Source organism: Alligator mississippiensis, chromosome 8 (assembly GCF_030867095.1).
Source record: "Alligator mississippiensis isolate rAllMis1 chromosome 8, rAllMis1, whole genome shotgun sequence".
In the NCBI taxonomy this organism is placed as follows: Eukaryota; Metazoa; Chordata; order Crocodylia; family Alligatoridae; genus Alligator; species Alligator mississippiensis.
Window position 1 is genome coordinate 64,445,492 of NC_081831.1, and position 16,556 is coordinate 64,462,047.

The 16,556-nt window shown below is 42.9% G+C and overlaps 1 protein-coding gene across 2 annotated transcripts in view; it reads left to right on the plus strand.

Moving 5' to 3' along the window:
- LOC102561001 (vascular endothelial growth factor receptor kdr-like) overlaps positions 1-12,269 on the plus strand; it is a 175,031-nt gene extending 162,762 nt beyond the window's left edge. For both annotated transcript variants that reach the window (XM_014607206.3, XM_059732797.1), the window contains exon 30: positions 7,028-12,269. In XM_014607206.3, the coding sequence (XP_014462692.2) occupies positions 7,028-7,238 (211 nt within the window). In that variant the 3' untranslated portion in view covers positions 7,239-12,269. The remainder of the gene's footprint in view (positions 1-7,027) is intronic.
- Positions 12,270-16,556: the final 4,287 nt, after the last annotated feature.

The following is a 16,556-nucleotide window of genomic DNA, read 5'->3' on the forward strand; positions in this document are numbered from 1 at the left end:
TTTTAAATGATCTTGCAGAATTTCTGTGGCCCAAGAACATATTTATTTAAATATTAATTGCAGAGAGTCTTGCTATCCTTTCTGTTGAGGACATGTCATCCCTTGGCCTCCCCCACCCGTAACTTGAAAAACAACCCCAAGAAACACATGTGATAGTCTCTAAATGGCTTGGAGAGGTCAGAAAAGAGTGTTGGTTTAGCAGGGGAGATAAAGTCACCCTTGTTAATTGTATATCTCTCTTGATCAAAAACATTTACCCTGGACCTGTTTCAAACAGTCGTTTTCTTCTTACACAAAACCTTTCAAAGGCTTAGCATGTTTTCTAAACCAGGGTGGCTGAGTTTATTATTTTTCGCCAAAATCTCGCTGTTTATTTATCTTGCATTTGCTTTCTCCATTGAGTTTAAAAGTTGGCAACACTACACACCAGCAAATGCCGGTGTCAAGAGTTTATTGAAGATGAATCCGATACCCTGGGACTGGGAGTTCTATTAGACAAGTAATAACCATTTTTGAAGTCAAAGCATTATACGCTGCCATAGCAAGGAGAGAGAACAGAGGCACCATGGTGGAATTAGAGTCCTACAAAGTGTATGGGAGATGCAATGTGGGACATAACAGTGAGTACTCCAGTGTCAGGTTTCATCTTGTAATGTTAACAGGCCACTACAAAGCCAAGTTTTAAACTCCTCATGGAGAATCTCTAATCAAGTTACTATTTAATATCTGTAATAGGTTTGGCTTTCTTTTTCTTGTCTGACTTAATGATGCTTAGCTGATCTCCAGTTATTTGGCTAATTTTGGCTGAGTGCCCTGACCCCAGCTGACTGGGGCTTAGCAGATGTGCCGCAGGCTTCATGATGCTGCATTGGGATTGTGTTGCTGAGAGCTATCCACTTGGGTCTAAGGAAACCTATGTGCACAAGAGTGAAAGTAAGACAATTGCACTTAGCAGCATCAGGCATTCCAGTTCAAATACGAAGTGTATGGGGAAAATACAGGGAATAGTAGCTGCTAGAGAAATAGCTATACAACTCGCATCTTCATAATGCAAGTTTACCTGTGGGTTCTTCTGTGCTATACATGCACCCAGGGAAAATGGATCAGCATTCCTGCTGCAGCCTCCTATTTCCATATGAATGGGGTTTGGAGATAAAGTCTCCATACACATACTCAAATGATCTGGGAGAATTCCCCTGGTTTTGTTTTCCTGGTAGAAAAACCTACCCAGAGACCCTGGAACAGACATTTGAATGGTGAGCCCCTGAAGAGCAAAGTATTCACACTGTGATGCTGCATAGCCAGTGGGCCCTGTGTACACATCTCAGAGTACTCTGCAGGCTCCCTCAGTCTACCTAGAGATAGATGGCAGCAGTGCACAGGGAAGCCCTGATTGGTTGACCCAGACTGTTCAGAGTCAGCCTGTGGCTCCCTGCAGTACAACGTGGTGATTGTGAAGGGGCATGTTCTGCTCCCCACTCAGCTGGAGCAGTAGAGTCCAACCCAGGCAACACACTGTCTCTTGGCAGGAGAGGGGAGCAATGTACCCTGGGATACTGGAGAACTGTGCTGTGGCTTCTCTTAGAAGGGAATGTGTACAGACATTTGATCTCCTAGGGAAAACTTTCCCAGGATTGAATTACCTCTAGTTGTTCCCAGGTTATTTTTCTCCTGGAGTGGCTATTTTTGCTCTGGAAGAAAAATTCTGAACATCTGTACAATCATGTTTTCTCCTGGGAGGATGGAAGACATTCTTTTTTGTTGCTAGCCACCTTTGACTAGTGACATTTACCTCTATGATTCTGTACCAGAGGTAGCTAGATTAGAACTACCCCAAATTTAAGGCATTCAAGCATTAGTAACCAGCTTCTGAAAATCTTGTGCAAGTAACTTTCCAGGGTCATGCAGTGATGCAATGACAAGACCCCAGATGAGAAAAGGAATACTTGGTCTCCAAGCTCATTCTTTCAGGCTCTCTGTCTCTCAGTCCGCTGTTTCATGTGTTTATTGGGAATTGCCCATTGCTGGTGGTGCTGCAGTTTTCTGCCAGAGCCTTTCATTTGGCTTGGCTGCATATCTGAGATGTTTGGTCCGAAGTTATCACTGGCGTCAGCAGGAACAAGTCCACTGAAGCCCTAAGAGTTGCAGTCATAGATTCATAGATTCATAGATGTTAGGGTCGGAAGGGACCTCAATAGATCATCGAGTCCGACCCCCTGCATAAGCAGGAAAGAGTGCTGGGTCTAGATGACCCCAGCTAGATACTCATCTAACCTCCTCTTGAAGACCCCCAGGGTAGGGGAGAGCACCACCTCCCTTGGGAGCCCGTTCCAGACCTTGGCCACTCGAACTGTGAAGAAGTTCTTCCTAATGTCCAATCTAAATCTGCTCTCTGCTAGCTTGTGGCCATTGTTTCTTGTAACCCCTGGGGGCGCCTTGGTGAATAAATACTCACCAATGGTCACTTACTCCCATGGTAGACTAGTCCTGATTGTGAATTGAATTTAGCTTTGTTTTGTGTTTAGAAATGTTTCAAAGCAAAAAGATCTTTTGACCCTAACTTTTGAGGTCCCTGTGTCAGCAGACACTGAGATGCATTGAGCTTGCCAGAAAGCAATATTGGCTTCTTACTTTCCTGTACTCATTGCCAGTTCACTGAGGCAAACAGAATTACACTCGTAACTATTAGAAAAAAGCCAGGCTTAGTATGTAATATTTCATTGGGGGGAAAATACAGTAGCCTTAATCACTCTTACTCTGAAAAAGTGCCTCATTAAACACCTCGTGAAAGCTGTTCTGAAGCCCTGAAGCTCACTTTCCCTTCCTGTTACAAGATGTAGGCATAAGGCATAAATTGCTGTACTTGACACTGCAGAACCCAGTTGCTCATTTCTTACATGCAGCTTTTTAAATGCAGCCTCTGAACATGTCCCAGCTTTTTAAATGACTCCAGACACCTGTCTGTTCCCCTCTGCTTAGGGCAAGGTGGCTGGGCAGCAGTGTGGGGATGGCGTTCTGTCTTGCACTTCAGAACTCACTGATCAGAGCAGAACTGCCTCCGCTCCTGTTTCCCTCCCCTAAGACATATGCTTACAGTCATCACTCCACTTGCACATTCCTCTTCGTGTCATCTGACACTGACTTTTAAGCCGTTGGAAACTAGCTCCCTTATACAGAAAAATAAACAGCCCCTGCAATGAGTTCCCAGTTCTTGGGGTGTTGATTTTGATGTTTCTCTTACTGTAAGCCAAAAATCAATGATTAATGGAGTGAGATGGAAAAGACCAATTATGTCATCCAGTCTGTTTCCTTCTAACTGATTCAAATTATCCCTTCCAGCATCTTCTGTCTAGCTTCTACTCCCTCTCCAGGGTAGTCATTCTGGCAGTCTATATGTATTTCCTGATACTTAACCTATTTTTTCCTTTGCTAGTCTCAAGACCTGTCTGTATCATGCTGCGAGATCTGGGCAAAACACTTGAAGAATTTGAAAATGGCATGGTGGGACTTCACTGTAGATGTAACCAGGTCTCATTACCAGGCTAGAATTCTCTGTCTTTAGCCAGATCACATGGCCCATTAGCAATGTTCATGCTGATCCATGCCACGGATTTTAACTGTACTGTAACTGGGACAGGCAGACATGTGTTGGTAGCTACTCTAATTCAAGTTTATAGACTAAACAGGCCTTTGAGTATACCGACTTGGTCCTTACCAATCAATCCCTCAACCTCCTGTGGCATTTACATCTGATGTATAGGTTCAGAGCTGGGGGCACTATAGAACGAAAGCCAAAGACATTTGTAGATTATTATTATATCCCCGTTAGTCACCAGTTAGCCAGGCTCAGACTGATTCTTTTCATTCCCTCACTAGTTAATCCCGCCAACACCTCAGTCATTTTTTGGTTCTGTTTTCAAATTTCCCTCGTTTGCAGCCATAGTATTGGTGCACACTAAATATTATTGGAAAAATCTATTTTAATGTGCAAACTGCAGTATTCAAACCCCCCTAAGAAGGGTACAAGGTCATGTGGAAACTAATTCAAGAATTTCTGAATTATTATCACTACCTTGGAACAATTTCTCAATGTATTTTAGGTCTCTCTCTCTGTCTCTGTCTGTCTGTCTGTCTGTCTCTCTTTCTCCACAATTTCAAGTGATAACACGAGTTATGCAGGAATTAATGGAGACATGAATAATTATGAAGGGTGTTGTGACATTGATCAGTGCCTCCTTTCTACCTTTTCCCATCACATGTGACCAACAGATTATTTGAAAATGAAGGTTAGTGAAAGAAGAATCAATACAGGGAATATTTATTTAGATAGCATACAGTCAACTTGGGAATTCATTGAGTCAAATATTATGGCTGGATTTTAAATAGGATTAGGTCACAATACAATTATTAACTTTTGTAGCTCTGTAATGCCATGAGTAATAAAATCTTGTGTTTGGGGCCATAAACTATTTACCTGTGGGGCTCAGGATTGTTTCTCCTAATGTGCAGTATTACAGCAGTTGGCTTTGAATGCAGTACTAAGGGAGGGGTTGCTTTCATTTGAAGCACTGAGTACTAGTTGCTGTTGAAAGGAGGATACCAAAGTAGATGGACCAGTGATACTTGACACAGTGTGGATGTATCTGTAGCAAATGAGATTACAAGTCAGGACAAGAAGGCCCTAGCCTTGCCTTCTGATATATCCTCCAAACATATGAGCTTTCCCTGCTATGGAGACAAAAACAAAAAAAAATGGGTAGAATGAAGCATCAGTAAAGACAGAACATTAAAAAGATAAAAATACAAAGAACCTAAGATTGTTTTAATTTTGGAAATGCATTTTGGATTAAAGGTATTTTTTCAAAAGTTAATTGCATTTCAGTCTGCTATACATGGTTAATCACACAGCTTGCTTCTGACCTACCTCCTCATCTCTCTGCCTTTGGAGCAAATATTAAATGTCACTGTTTTAGAATCTCTTCAAACATTGGTGTGATTTAGGTGATGGACAGAGTCATTCCCAGATCCAATCTCCTGACCTAGACGGGACAAAAATGTAACGAAAACATTTTCTGGGAGCCGACAAGGGTCTGAACATTTCTAATTGTGTGGCCTCCCTAAACCCTAATAACGTTTCTTTTATCCAGAACTCTAAGACACACAGGCTGGGGGCCAAGTTACACAGATACTTTTGTGCTTCTCCCAGTCTCCATTGACAACTTTAATACCTGGCAAATTAAAAGCCAGAGCATCCATGGAGTCAGCTGACAAGTGTCAACAGGAGTGGGTAATAAAAAGAGAAATACGTAAACAAACAGTGAGGCAGAAAGGTGGCTCTGTTGCTTCTGTGAGATGTAAAATTTATCTAAAGACCATGGAGAGAGTGGGGATACAGGGTCAGCTGCCAACTGTGTGGTATTTAGAAGCAACTCCCACTGGTATTTTTCTCTGGACCAGGGAAAAAGAAAATAATTTAGATTTTGACATTAAAAGTTTACCACTGTGCTGGAACTCTCAAGATTGTAGTTTATTTTAGTCTTAAGAGGCTACCTAGCAATTAGTGACCTGAACTGCCAAACAAGAGATTGGGTTCAACTCCAGTCTGGATTTACAGGGCCAATACAGTGGAGTTTACGTATGTGGCTGTGGATTGGAGTTCATTTCAGAGATGCAAGAGGCAGCCTAATAGTTAGCTACCTCCGTCACCAGGCAGGAATCCTGGAGTCATTTTCTCAGTCCAGGGATGAGCAGGAGGTACCAATATTACAGTGACCACTGCAGTGAATTGAAAATCAGCCATGGTGTGAAAATGGTGTATCTCCCAAACTTAGTAGGAATTGTACCTGTCTGTATTGTGGTAGAATTTGCCTCAAAATATCAGGATTAAAGAAGTGCCTTAATAGATTAAGACATGCAAAATATAATTTAGCACACACCAACTCATCACACTATAGACAATGACATAGGGGCATGACTATGTGGCAGTGCACAGAGATACAAGCCAATACATTGCCACAGCAAATATATTCCTTAAATATGCCCTGGTAGACTTCTAGAGCTACTAGAGCAATGTCATTGAGTCAGATTGAAATTATGGATTATTGCAAAAAGATGCTGGTTAAAAAGTGCTAAACCCAGTAGAGAAGTTCAGAGAGCCACCATCAAGGTCTGATTTCTTATCAATACCATTTCCATATCAACTAAAACTCTTTCGCAAAAACACTTTGAATTCCTCAAGTTGGGGGTTGTTTCAGGGTAGTCTACAACAATATAGCTACCTTGCTTGTAAACAGGTGAACTTCTTTTCAAGACCACCTTGTGAATGTACCTAACAAGAGGAGACCCACACTCCCTTAGGATTCTGCATGTCTGCTTTACCCAACAGGGGTGCTATGGGGTAACAGTGCCTCTTTCTCCATCAGCCCCTACAGTAAAAGAAGGCTTACCTGACAGACTTCTCAACTCTTAGCGGACAGACTGCTCAATAATGTAGTAAACAAGAGAAATTTGCCCTACAGTGTATACAAGGTGCACTCTTACTTCCCATATAGTTCCAAATTGAAGTCCATCATAGATTATTCATTAATCCCATCTTTTACTGCACATAAAGAAAAATCATAGCCCATGGTTCTGATTTCAGAAAAAGTCAGATCACACTGAGCTGGTGTAAGAACAAGGAGAAGGAATATCATCACCTGTACATGACAGGAGCATTTGTAGCTAGGATACATTCAGTGCACTGAAGGGTGGTTAGGCAAAAAAGACCTGAGAGCATCAGGTCTCCTCTGGGTTTTATCTTTAGACTCATTCCTGAGCACCTTTGGGTATCTCACTAACTCACCTTTTCAGCACCCCATCTGTAAAATGTTACCTACCATACAGGGATACTCTGAAGTTGTATTCATTAATAGGTGTAATGTACCTTGGAGATTAGAGAATGACCAACATGAAGCTAATGAAAGATAAGGGCAAAATCCTATAAGGAAAGTGTCTATATCTTGTATCGTTTGCCTTTGTGTTCAAACAGGCGGAGAGCTGTCAGCAAGAGCAAAGAGTCCATTCTATCTGAGCACGAGCGTGAAGCTGTGAAATACCAGCCAACAGTGCAGGTCGAAGAGGACGCCTTGGATTTCACACTGGAAGACTCAGTTCTTCTGCCAATGGATCCAAACCTGGAATGTCACAGTCCACCACCAGATTACAACTCTGTCATCCACTACTCCACCCCTCCAGTGTAACGAGTCCAGTCCAAGCCAGGTCCTGTTGTGGCTCTTTCTACAATGCTGGATTCTAATGTTCTTCCACACTTGTACAGGTTGTTTAAAGGGACCAGAGTTAAAGGGGAGAAGGGAAATCTCTCAGCACATGGGTTGATATGTCCCTTTTTGATGCATCCCTTTGTGAATGGAAAAACTTTAAAAGCAGTTACAGCACTACCTTAAAGGCATATTTCAGTTTAGCCAGTCAATTAACATTCTACATACTAAAAGAAAAAAAAAAAAGCTGTGGCCCCTGCTCCTTCCGCTCCTCCCAGGACTTCTCAGTGGCAAATGCAGATATGCACGTTAGTTCAGGAGCATTCTGCTCGTTCCATATGAACCACTGAGGAGAGCAAAGTTGAATATAATGTTGAATCAGCCATGCCTGTGCCCTGCAAGGATTACACAATAGGTGTTGTTGGGGGATCACTAAAGAACGGCTGCTACAAACTTTGATTTGGATTTGGGGAACAAATGTAAAATTCAAGATTATTGTTTTAAAAAGTGATAGGGATTTTATTGTCCCTCCCCAAATGCATTTGAAATAGACACACATGTTTTGCTTAAAGCTGGTAATCTAATATTGTGTACGTGCTGTGACATCATGTTTCTGTTTACCTTCTGAATACCAATGTCTCTAAAAGGAAGCACTCCCTCCGGAGTCCATGGCTGATGCCAAGCACAGTTTGATCTCTGGGATGCCAGCCTGTACCAAACTGGGATACTTCAGTGTGCACCTAGGGAACAGTCTGACCCCCTTGCCAAGGTAAACATCAGTGTGGCATACAATGCCCCCTGCACCCAAACTCTGCGTGTGCCAGTCAGAGCTCTTAGAAGTCTAATCGTCAGAGCCGACTGGATCACAGATCTACAGAGCTAACATTTGAAAGAGAGCTCCCCCTCTTCCCCCGCCCCCCTCCACCAGACGCGTGTGCAGCAGGGTTTGTAGGTTTGCGAGCACGTATACCCATGTCCTTCTTGCAGCAGCCTCACAAGCACAAAAATAATCCTTGCCATTTGAATGTACTGTGAAGTAATCTCAGCTGACGTTAGAAATTGAGGAAGGGATGAAGCATCTAGGATGTCAAATCTAAAGCGTGGCTGAGGGAGATGCTCATTGACAGTCAAGCCTGTAACCTTTTAAAATTATAACTCTGTGCAGGGGATCTTTATGCACGTTCTTTTTGTGGGAGAACCTATACAGCCCCTTCCCTTCCCACAGGTTTGACACTAGGTTTTGACTTCTTCAGAGGGAGAGAGTTTTTTTCAATGAACATAAGCCAAAGGAAATTTAAAAAAAACAAAACTTGGCAAACAATATGGTCATCTCCCCCTAACTTATTCTACATTATAAAAACAACCCAGACTGTCTCATAACATTACAAATGCTTAGGCAGAACTGATTACATCGAAATAAATAGGAAAGAAGCCTCAGGTATTATCACAGGGGAAATGACAGGCCCAGCACCACGTTAACTGTGAATGGCAAAGCATCTGAAAATGGGGTTCTTGGGAACTGAGGTCCTGGTTCTCTTTAGCTTCAGAGTGAATCTATATAAAAATAAAAGATAAGAGATATGCAGTAACTCACAATCCCCTTGTTTGTAGCAGACCTGCCAGAGAGTTGTGCTCTGTAGTTGCTTTATGGTCATTTTTGCACTTCTTTGTATTTTAGTTGCTATGCATTAACTAGAGCTGGTCAAATAATGAGAGAAAATTGGTGAGGAAAAATGTATCTACAGAGCTTTCTGTTGCTTGTTAGATCAGTTGTTCGGTGAATATTAAATTAACCATCCATAGGTCCATTTGAATAATAAAATACTTGGCTTACAAATTATTTATTCTCAAGACAAATGGAAAAAAAATGTGCCCATAAATAATTTGGCTAGCTCTGGCATTAATGGTGTTGATGTGAGGTGGTTTGATGTTGTGCCTTGCTCTGTAGCTTGTGAGAAATTATAGTGTGTAGAAACCTTTGCTTGTGAAATCTAAATATAAGGAAGCATCAGGAAAAAAAAATAGCAGCTGCAAGTATATAAATGTACTCTCCATTTTAAAAAGAAAATTGGAAACACTGCTGTGCTAATTAGCTGCTTCCAAGAAAGCTCAACATATTTTCCCTTTCCTTTTTCTTAAGAACACAATTTGCAGGGCCTTATCTAAAACTAAAGGCATCGGGAGAGTGTTACCTAAGTGGAACCCAAGGGGCACTTTTACTTAAGGAAACTGTGCACGTAGAGTCTCTTTATGGCTGTTGGCCAACATCCCTCAGGGCCGCTCTTGCGTCACATGAAGTTGTCTAACAACACGGAAGTACAAGCCCATGCGCTGGGGAACCCCAGTTTAATTACTGGTTCCACCGACAGGCCTGTTAAAATGGAGGGTCTCTTTGTAGTCCTGGAGTCAGGAGCTTTCTAGGGCTTGCCATGCCTAGGATGCCAATGATCAGTTCCTCAGTGACCCATTCATCTCTGGCAGTGGGTAGAAGGTTTTGGTTTAATCCTGCCAGCGCCACAGCATTTAGAAACTGCTTCCAAAAAGCTGCAAATGACATGTTCACACAGACGTGTTTCCAATTTTTGCATGGGGAAATTATTTCCCCTTGTTGGTAAATGCAACCAGCAAAAACATTGCCTGAAAAGTATTATTGAACATATGTGTCTTGTATTTTATTTACTAATATTTTGTTTGTCCTTTCCTCATCCCCACTTTATTTAATTATTGTTCTGTCCTTACATTGGTGTATATAGTTTACCCACTAGAGGCAAATATAGCGATTCATTTATATGGTAATGTATGGAAGGTCTTAGCCAAAAGAGAAAAGGAGATTCCCTGATGTAACAGAGGTAAGCATCTTTACTAAACATTTCACTAATGCTTGCAGGACAGGCTTCCCTTTTAAAGCACCTTCCTAGCCCCATTTCATAGAGACTCTCCTTTTGGCTGTTTGCATTTTGGACTCTTGTTTATGCCTTTTGTTATTTAGCTTCTGTTGGAAAACAGGGGCTGGATTCCTTCAGGAGGAATCCAGTGGGCTTGTCGCATTCCTTGAGGTGGCAGCCATGCAGCTCCAGGTAAAGAGGAGAGATTTTCACTGGCTTTCTTCTAACTCAAGGCTGACCTACTGGCTGGAAGAAGAGAGGGGGCCAAATTGCGAAGTGATGTAATGTTTGATATTTTTCAGATTTCTCAGGGATTCCTGTTTGACTCCAGAGGGCAGCCAGCCACCTGCCTTGCCAATCTGATTCAGCTCTATTACATTGGCTATTTTACGTGGTGCTTTCCCCTTCTCTTTTTATCTTGCAACTCTGCAATTTGAGGGCAAAGGGACTCGGAGCTCTCAGGGGCAAGGATCATCTTTTCCCCTGATGACTGCTGGAGTCAGATCAGAGGTCAGGGGCATGCCGCTTCCACACCTACCTCAGTACAGTATTCCAGATGGAGTTTCTTGACCCTAATGTTTCCTTGCCCCCATCCCTTTTCCTCACTCTCCATTTACCTGTGAACATGGAAGGTTCCTGTCACTGCCTCCCTTCGTGGACCCTCCCAAAGACTTCTGGCTAAGGTCAAGGGGAGAACCATTTTCACTCAGTCGCTTCCTCTATACCTTGACCTTGCTGGGAATTAAGCAGACCATTTAAACAGGATTTAAATAGGCCTTTTCCACCTTGAATTTTCCCTTCCTTGAAAAAAGTCCTTTCATTCTGTACTACCTAGAAATCTCACCGCATCTCCTCTGTGAACAACATATGCTTCCTTCTTTTCAGGGAGTTTACGTATTCAGTATCCAATACGCCAAAGTGCAATGGATTTGCCCCTGAATCCCATCCGTCTCCATGCCTTCACTCAGCCAATGTGATTGTTCCCTGGCCCTTTTGCTTTCTCTTAGTCTGAAGTGGGGCATCAAGTGAGATCTTGGGTCTGCTCCCAACCCCCAGCCCACCACAGGCAATGAGGAGGATCAGATTGAAGTGGAAATCTCATGTCCTAAGGTCTTTCTCTAGAGTGGGCCCAAACATGGGAAATAAAATATGAACCCCCAGTAGCTTTTGAGACATTTAGATTTGAATCTCAGTATGGATCCAGACTCCACAGTTATCATCTTTAGTTTGAGCACAACTCTGTCCTGCTGCTCCCATGGGAGCTGTGTGGAAGACTGTGGAAGGCCTTGGCACTTCCTGCCTCGTGGCAGAGGGGAAGCTAGCATTTAAGCCTGCAACCACGCAGCCAAACCTTATCTGCCTTTAATGCAGTTACCAAGGTGGAAGCTTGGATTGATGTTTTCTAGCTCCCAAATGTCTAGCAAACGGTTCCTAGCAAGACACGAGGCACTGGGCCTTTGCAAAATGAGATTCTGAGCTCAGACACAGGTCTTTTGTCTATGAATAAACAGGAGGGAAAATACACATGGGGAGGCATGTATTTCCCTTGAAATAATGGCTAAATCTGGGGTCCTTTTTCAGTTTTTACTTTGATCTTGATTCAGGCAAGATCTTTGTCATTCAGTGGAGTAATGACTGAGTAAGGACTCATTAAAAATCAAGTGTGGCCTTCAGGAACTGAGTCTAACACAAAAGTATCAGACTCTAGAAGTGCGTTGCCTCAGTTCTGGCCTGTTTGCTACAAATGTCTGTTTGGGACCCCAAGCCAAGTCTATACAGGCTGTGCTTATAGGAAGACTGATGTAGAATGCAGTGAGCAGAGTCCCATTGTCCTGCTGGATAATCCTATTTCGTAAGTGCTGGCTCCATTGTTATCCCTCATTCAGTCTTTCCTTAGACCTTGAGCTGTCCAAGTCATTAATAAAAGCTGGGAAAGCCCAATAACTGTGCAATTATGGACAATAAACTAAATAAGTGCCATGTATTACTCGAATCACCAAGGAATGTATGTGAACCCAGTCCCTGTTTGTCTGAAGAATGTATGCACTGAAAACTCTGCTTTCTTATGTAGTCAAAATTTGTATTGTATCTATTAACCAAAAAATAAAAAGATTCTATATTTATACAGCCCAGGGCTGCTGTGTGTCATCTGTTGTCTTGTGTGGAGTTGTCCTTGGAGAAGGATATAAATAAAAATGTGACAGTGTTGAGAGACTGTACAGGGAGTAGAATTTATATTAATTGATTTGTGGCTTTCAAAGCTTGGGACATAAATTTTCACATTGTGGCAGCATGAAAATGCCTATCCACTGCACTCGCTTAAAGAGCTCATACGGGTAAGAAAATGCCAGTCTGGTTATGCTGGTGTATATCCATAGATCTGACTTGATCACATGGAACAAGCTGGATTATGAATCTAGCTGCCACTAAAATGTAGCCAATGAGACCCACAGGCCCCAGTCTTGCAAACTAATCAAATCAGTATGGCCACTCGTGCTCAAGTTAAATGCCCGCAAGATAAAAACTATGCTCAGTGCAATGAGACCTAATGTTAAGCTTCAGAACTGTGCCGAGGAGGGGCCTATCCCTGCATGCATTATTCTCAACTCTACAGGGCCTAAATACATGGCAGTGGGCAAAGTGAGAAAGACTAGAAAGGAATGGGAACTGCAGGGTAGGCTGACATTTGGGGTCTTATTAGAGGGTTTTTTAAGTTTCAAAAGAATATGAAATTCATCATGGGGGCGCAGAAGGGAATTGGTGAGGCTTTACTCACCAAGGCGCCCCTGGGGGTTACAAGAAATAATGGCCATAAGCTAGCAGAGAGCAGATTTAGACTGGACATTAAGAAGAACTTCACAGTTCGAGTGGCCAAGGTCTGGAACGGGCTCCCAGGGGAGGTGGTGCTCTCCCCTACCCTGGGGGTCTTCAAGAGGAGGTTGGATATGCAACTAGCTGGGGTCATCTGAACCCAGCACTCTTTCCTGCCTATGCAGGGGGTCGGACTCGATGATCTATTGAGGTCCCTTCTGGCCCTAACATCTATGAATCTATGAATCTATGAAACCTTGTCCCTTCATTTAAAAACAACTGTTTTGTAAGCAGATTTCATTCCAAACGATATCGTCCCATGAAACTGCAGAGATCCTTGCACAACTAAAGTACTGAACTCCTTCCTGAATCTAGAACCCCCAGGTTATGTGGAGCAGTGTAGTAGGTCTAAAAAATGTAGAAAAGTAGGAGAAAGGGGAATATTTTACTTGAATTATAATTTTTCATGATGAGGGGCTCTTCTTCTTAATATTTGGGAAGATTCCTGTAATCATGGTTTCAAAGACCTCCTTTCCAGTGGCATAGTTAATCATAGTTAATGATTGCTGGCCATGCCGTCTATGAGATCTTTTCAGTTTATTGCAGACTGACAGAGATTCATTTCTATTTATTTTTCCAAGGGAAAGGTTTCATTAGAAAAACCATTGTGTTATGGTGTTCCAGAGACATTTCCCCATTAGCACAATCTAAAAGTTTTTGGCATGGGTCTTGAGCTAATCGCAGGGGTTTGAAAAACTTCAGAGCACTCGGTCACTTGGAACCTTTTAACATTTCTCCTCAGCCCTCATTCCAAATAGTCCTGGAAACAAGTGTCTACATTATACATGTCATTTGAAATGCTGCAGTCTCCTCGCATTCACATAATGAGCAAAAATGTTCTTCCCTGTAAACTATGAAATGCTTTAGTGATTTATATAATGCATCACTCATGTATAATCTTGCTAGGTGGTATGGAGCCTCCTCCTTTATGATGAGGCTAATATATCAAACAGCAGAAAGAAAATGCAGAAAATTAGCGCTGATTTGGTTTTAGCTCCTACTGTAAATTAGCAATTGCCCATAGTCGTGCATGTCTTTAGTTGCAAAGGGCACAGTTTTGCAAGGTGCCCAGTTTTGCCTTGACTTTGCAAAGAATGGTTTCTTAGTAAAGCACGGGATTAGGAAGACATCTCCACAGTACACTGCCACATAGAAATACCCAAGCTCATTCAAGTACCAGAAACAGTAGACCTACGTTAGCACAGCACTGCACCCTGTAATATGCTTTCCAGCTCTCCTGTTCTGGTACGAGACCTAGCTCAGACGTCTCTGGCCAGTGCTGCATCATTCTGTGAAGATGTACACGGGGGTCAAGAGAGCCAAGACCTTCTCCTGCTTCTAAGAGTAACCTCAGCGAGATCAAGTAACCTTGTTGTGCCTTGGTCTTGCTACCTGTAAAAGTGAGAATAGTTTGTATGTTATTTTTACTACAGTAGACCCTCCAAGCTCCAGCCGATATCAGAGCACCAAACTGTAAGACATGTAGAAGTGTTGCCCTGAAGATCATACAGCAGAATAAACTGAAACAGGCTTTTGTTTGTTTGTCAGGCTTGAGCAAAGGAGATATGAGGACAGACGTACCTTTATTTGAGGACCCTCTGCAGTGAAATATTACTGGTTTGTTCACCCAGAAGAAACTGTCATCTTTTGCCTCAGTGAAGCAGGATACAAGAAAAGGAGAAGTCCTCGCTCCATGACCTCTGTTGGACATGACCTAAGGAAGAGTATTTTCTTCACGAAACACAAACAGGGAAGCCCCAAGAGGACACGGAAGGGAATTGCTTAGCTCTTGCAGTTGTTTAGCCCCTGCCTAGCTAATAACCACCTCAAAACAGGGACATGCTGCTGTCTTCTGTTATGGATTGCATGCAGCGTGTAAAAAAAAATAATACTAAAGTATATGTCAACTTGGCTAACTGAGAATGCCTCTTTGTTTCCTCTTAGTGGCTGGTCCTGGTAGAAGGAATCAGTCTGCTACTATTTCCTGCTATCAAATTTACTCTTTTAGTTCAAGCATTAGAGCAGTGGTTCAGTTCAGTCTTTTTAGACTTGAGGCACCCCACATTAGACTTGAAACACACATTGGTAGATTTGAGGCAGCCCTCGGAAAATGCTGGCTCTTAACTTTGACACTTTTTTTTACTAGAGAAGAATAAGTAATCATGCTGTTGCAAAGAACTCAGGAAAACCACAGTAGATCAGAATTTTTTTAATGCTACAGATTCCTATGTGAAACCTATGGGCATTTGTAGGCGACACTTTAAAGCAGGTTTAAAGCAGGTTAAATGCCTTTTGCACTGCTTTAATGGCATTGCTATTTGCACATTCAGCAGTGTATTGCACATTAATTCCAAATCCTGTAGCACATTCAGTGGCATAATGTGCCTTCAATGACTTTAGGATGCAGCAAACGACTTTGGGGCGCTGCAAAGTAAAACACCTCCGAGGACTTTTAGTTTCCTACACTACAGCCATGGAGGGAAGCACCGGAGTCCGTGCGGCTCAGGGGCTGTGCAGGCAGACCTTGCAGGCAGCCCAGCAGCAGCCCAGGAAGGCAGGCTCCATAGAAGGAGAAGAAAAAAAAAATCAGCAAGACTGATCTTTTTTTTCCCCCAGGAGCCTGCCAGCCTGCCTTCCTGAGCTGAGCAGGGCCCCAGTGCTTCTCTCCACAGTTGCAGTGGCCCCTGGGAGTGCCTGAGTCAGGTGTCTGCGGGCCAGTGCTGCCTGGGTGGGGGGGCTGCCGCTGCCGCGGATAGAAGCACCAGTCCACCCTGCAGCTCAGGGACTGCTCTGCTTGCCAGCAACTCACTCTCCCCTCCCCACCACTGGAGAGGCAAGTAAAACGGGTTTACTTCGCCCTAAGTTGAAGCGGCATTTTTTAAAAAATGCCGCTTCAATTTAGGGAGAATTAAACCCCCATGTCGTATATAAACCCCCTATGGGATTATCCTGTGAATGATGTTTGCACACTTAACTGCTAAAACCGTGCTGCATCCCATGGTGCCCTTGAAACAATCTCAAGGCACCCCAGGATGCCACAACACCCTGGTTGCGAATCACTGCTTTAGAGGCTCATGATGGTTCAAAACCAGTCCATGCAAATCAATTTAAATAGAAGCTATATCTATATATATCTATATCTAGATAGATAGATATATGGCACCTGGAGGGTTCATGAAAGAAAGCCCACTCCCTTTACAGTGCCTAGGCTTTAGTTACCCTGGAAGAAGTTGAACCAGAAGAACAAAGTCTTCAAGCAGTTCATCAGAATTTAGGATGTAACTGTGCTCTGTTTATTCTTCTTTTGCTTTGCACTGTTATTGATTTCATCAGATTGATTTTAGTTGAAAGTCCAAAGAAGAATGCACAGTTGTTTCAAAACAGGGGGGAAACAAAATCAAAGAGCAGAGGCCAGAAGGACAGGCAGGCACTCTGCAAGTTCTGCTAGGACAGCAGGAGTGAAATCTGCTGGGGAAGTTTGAAAGGGCTCACCAGCTCAAGTGGAGAATTGGAGCAGGAAGGACCAGGCATATACAGCATGGTG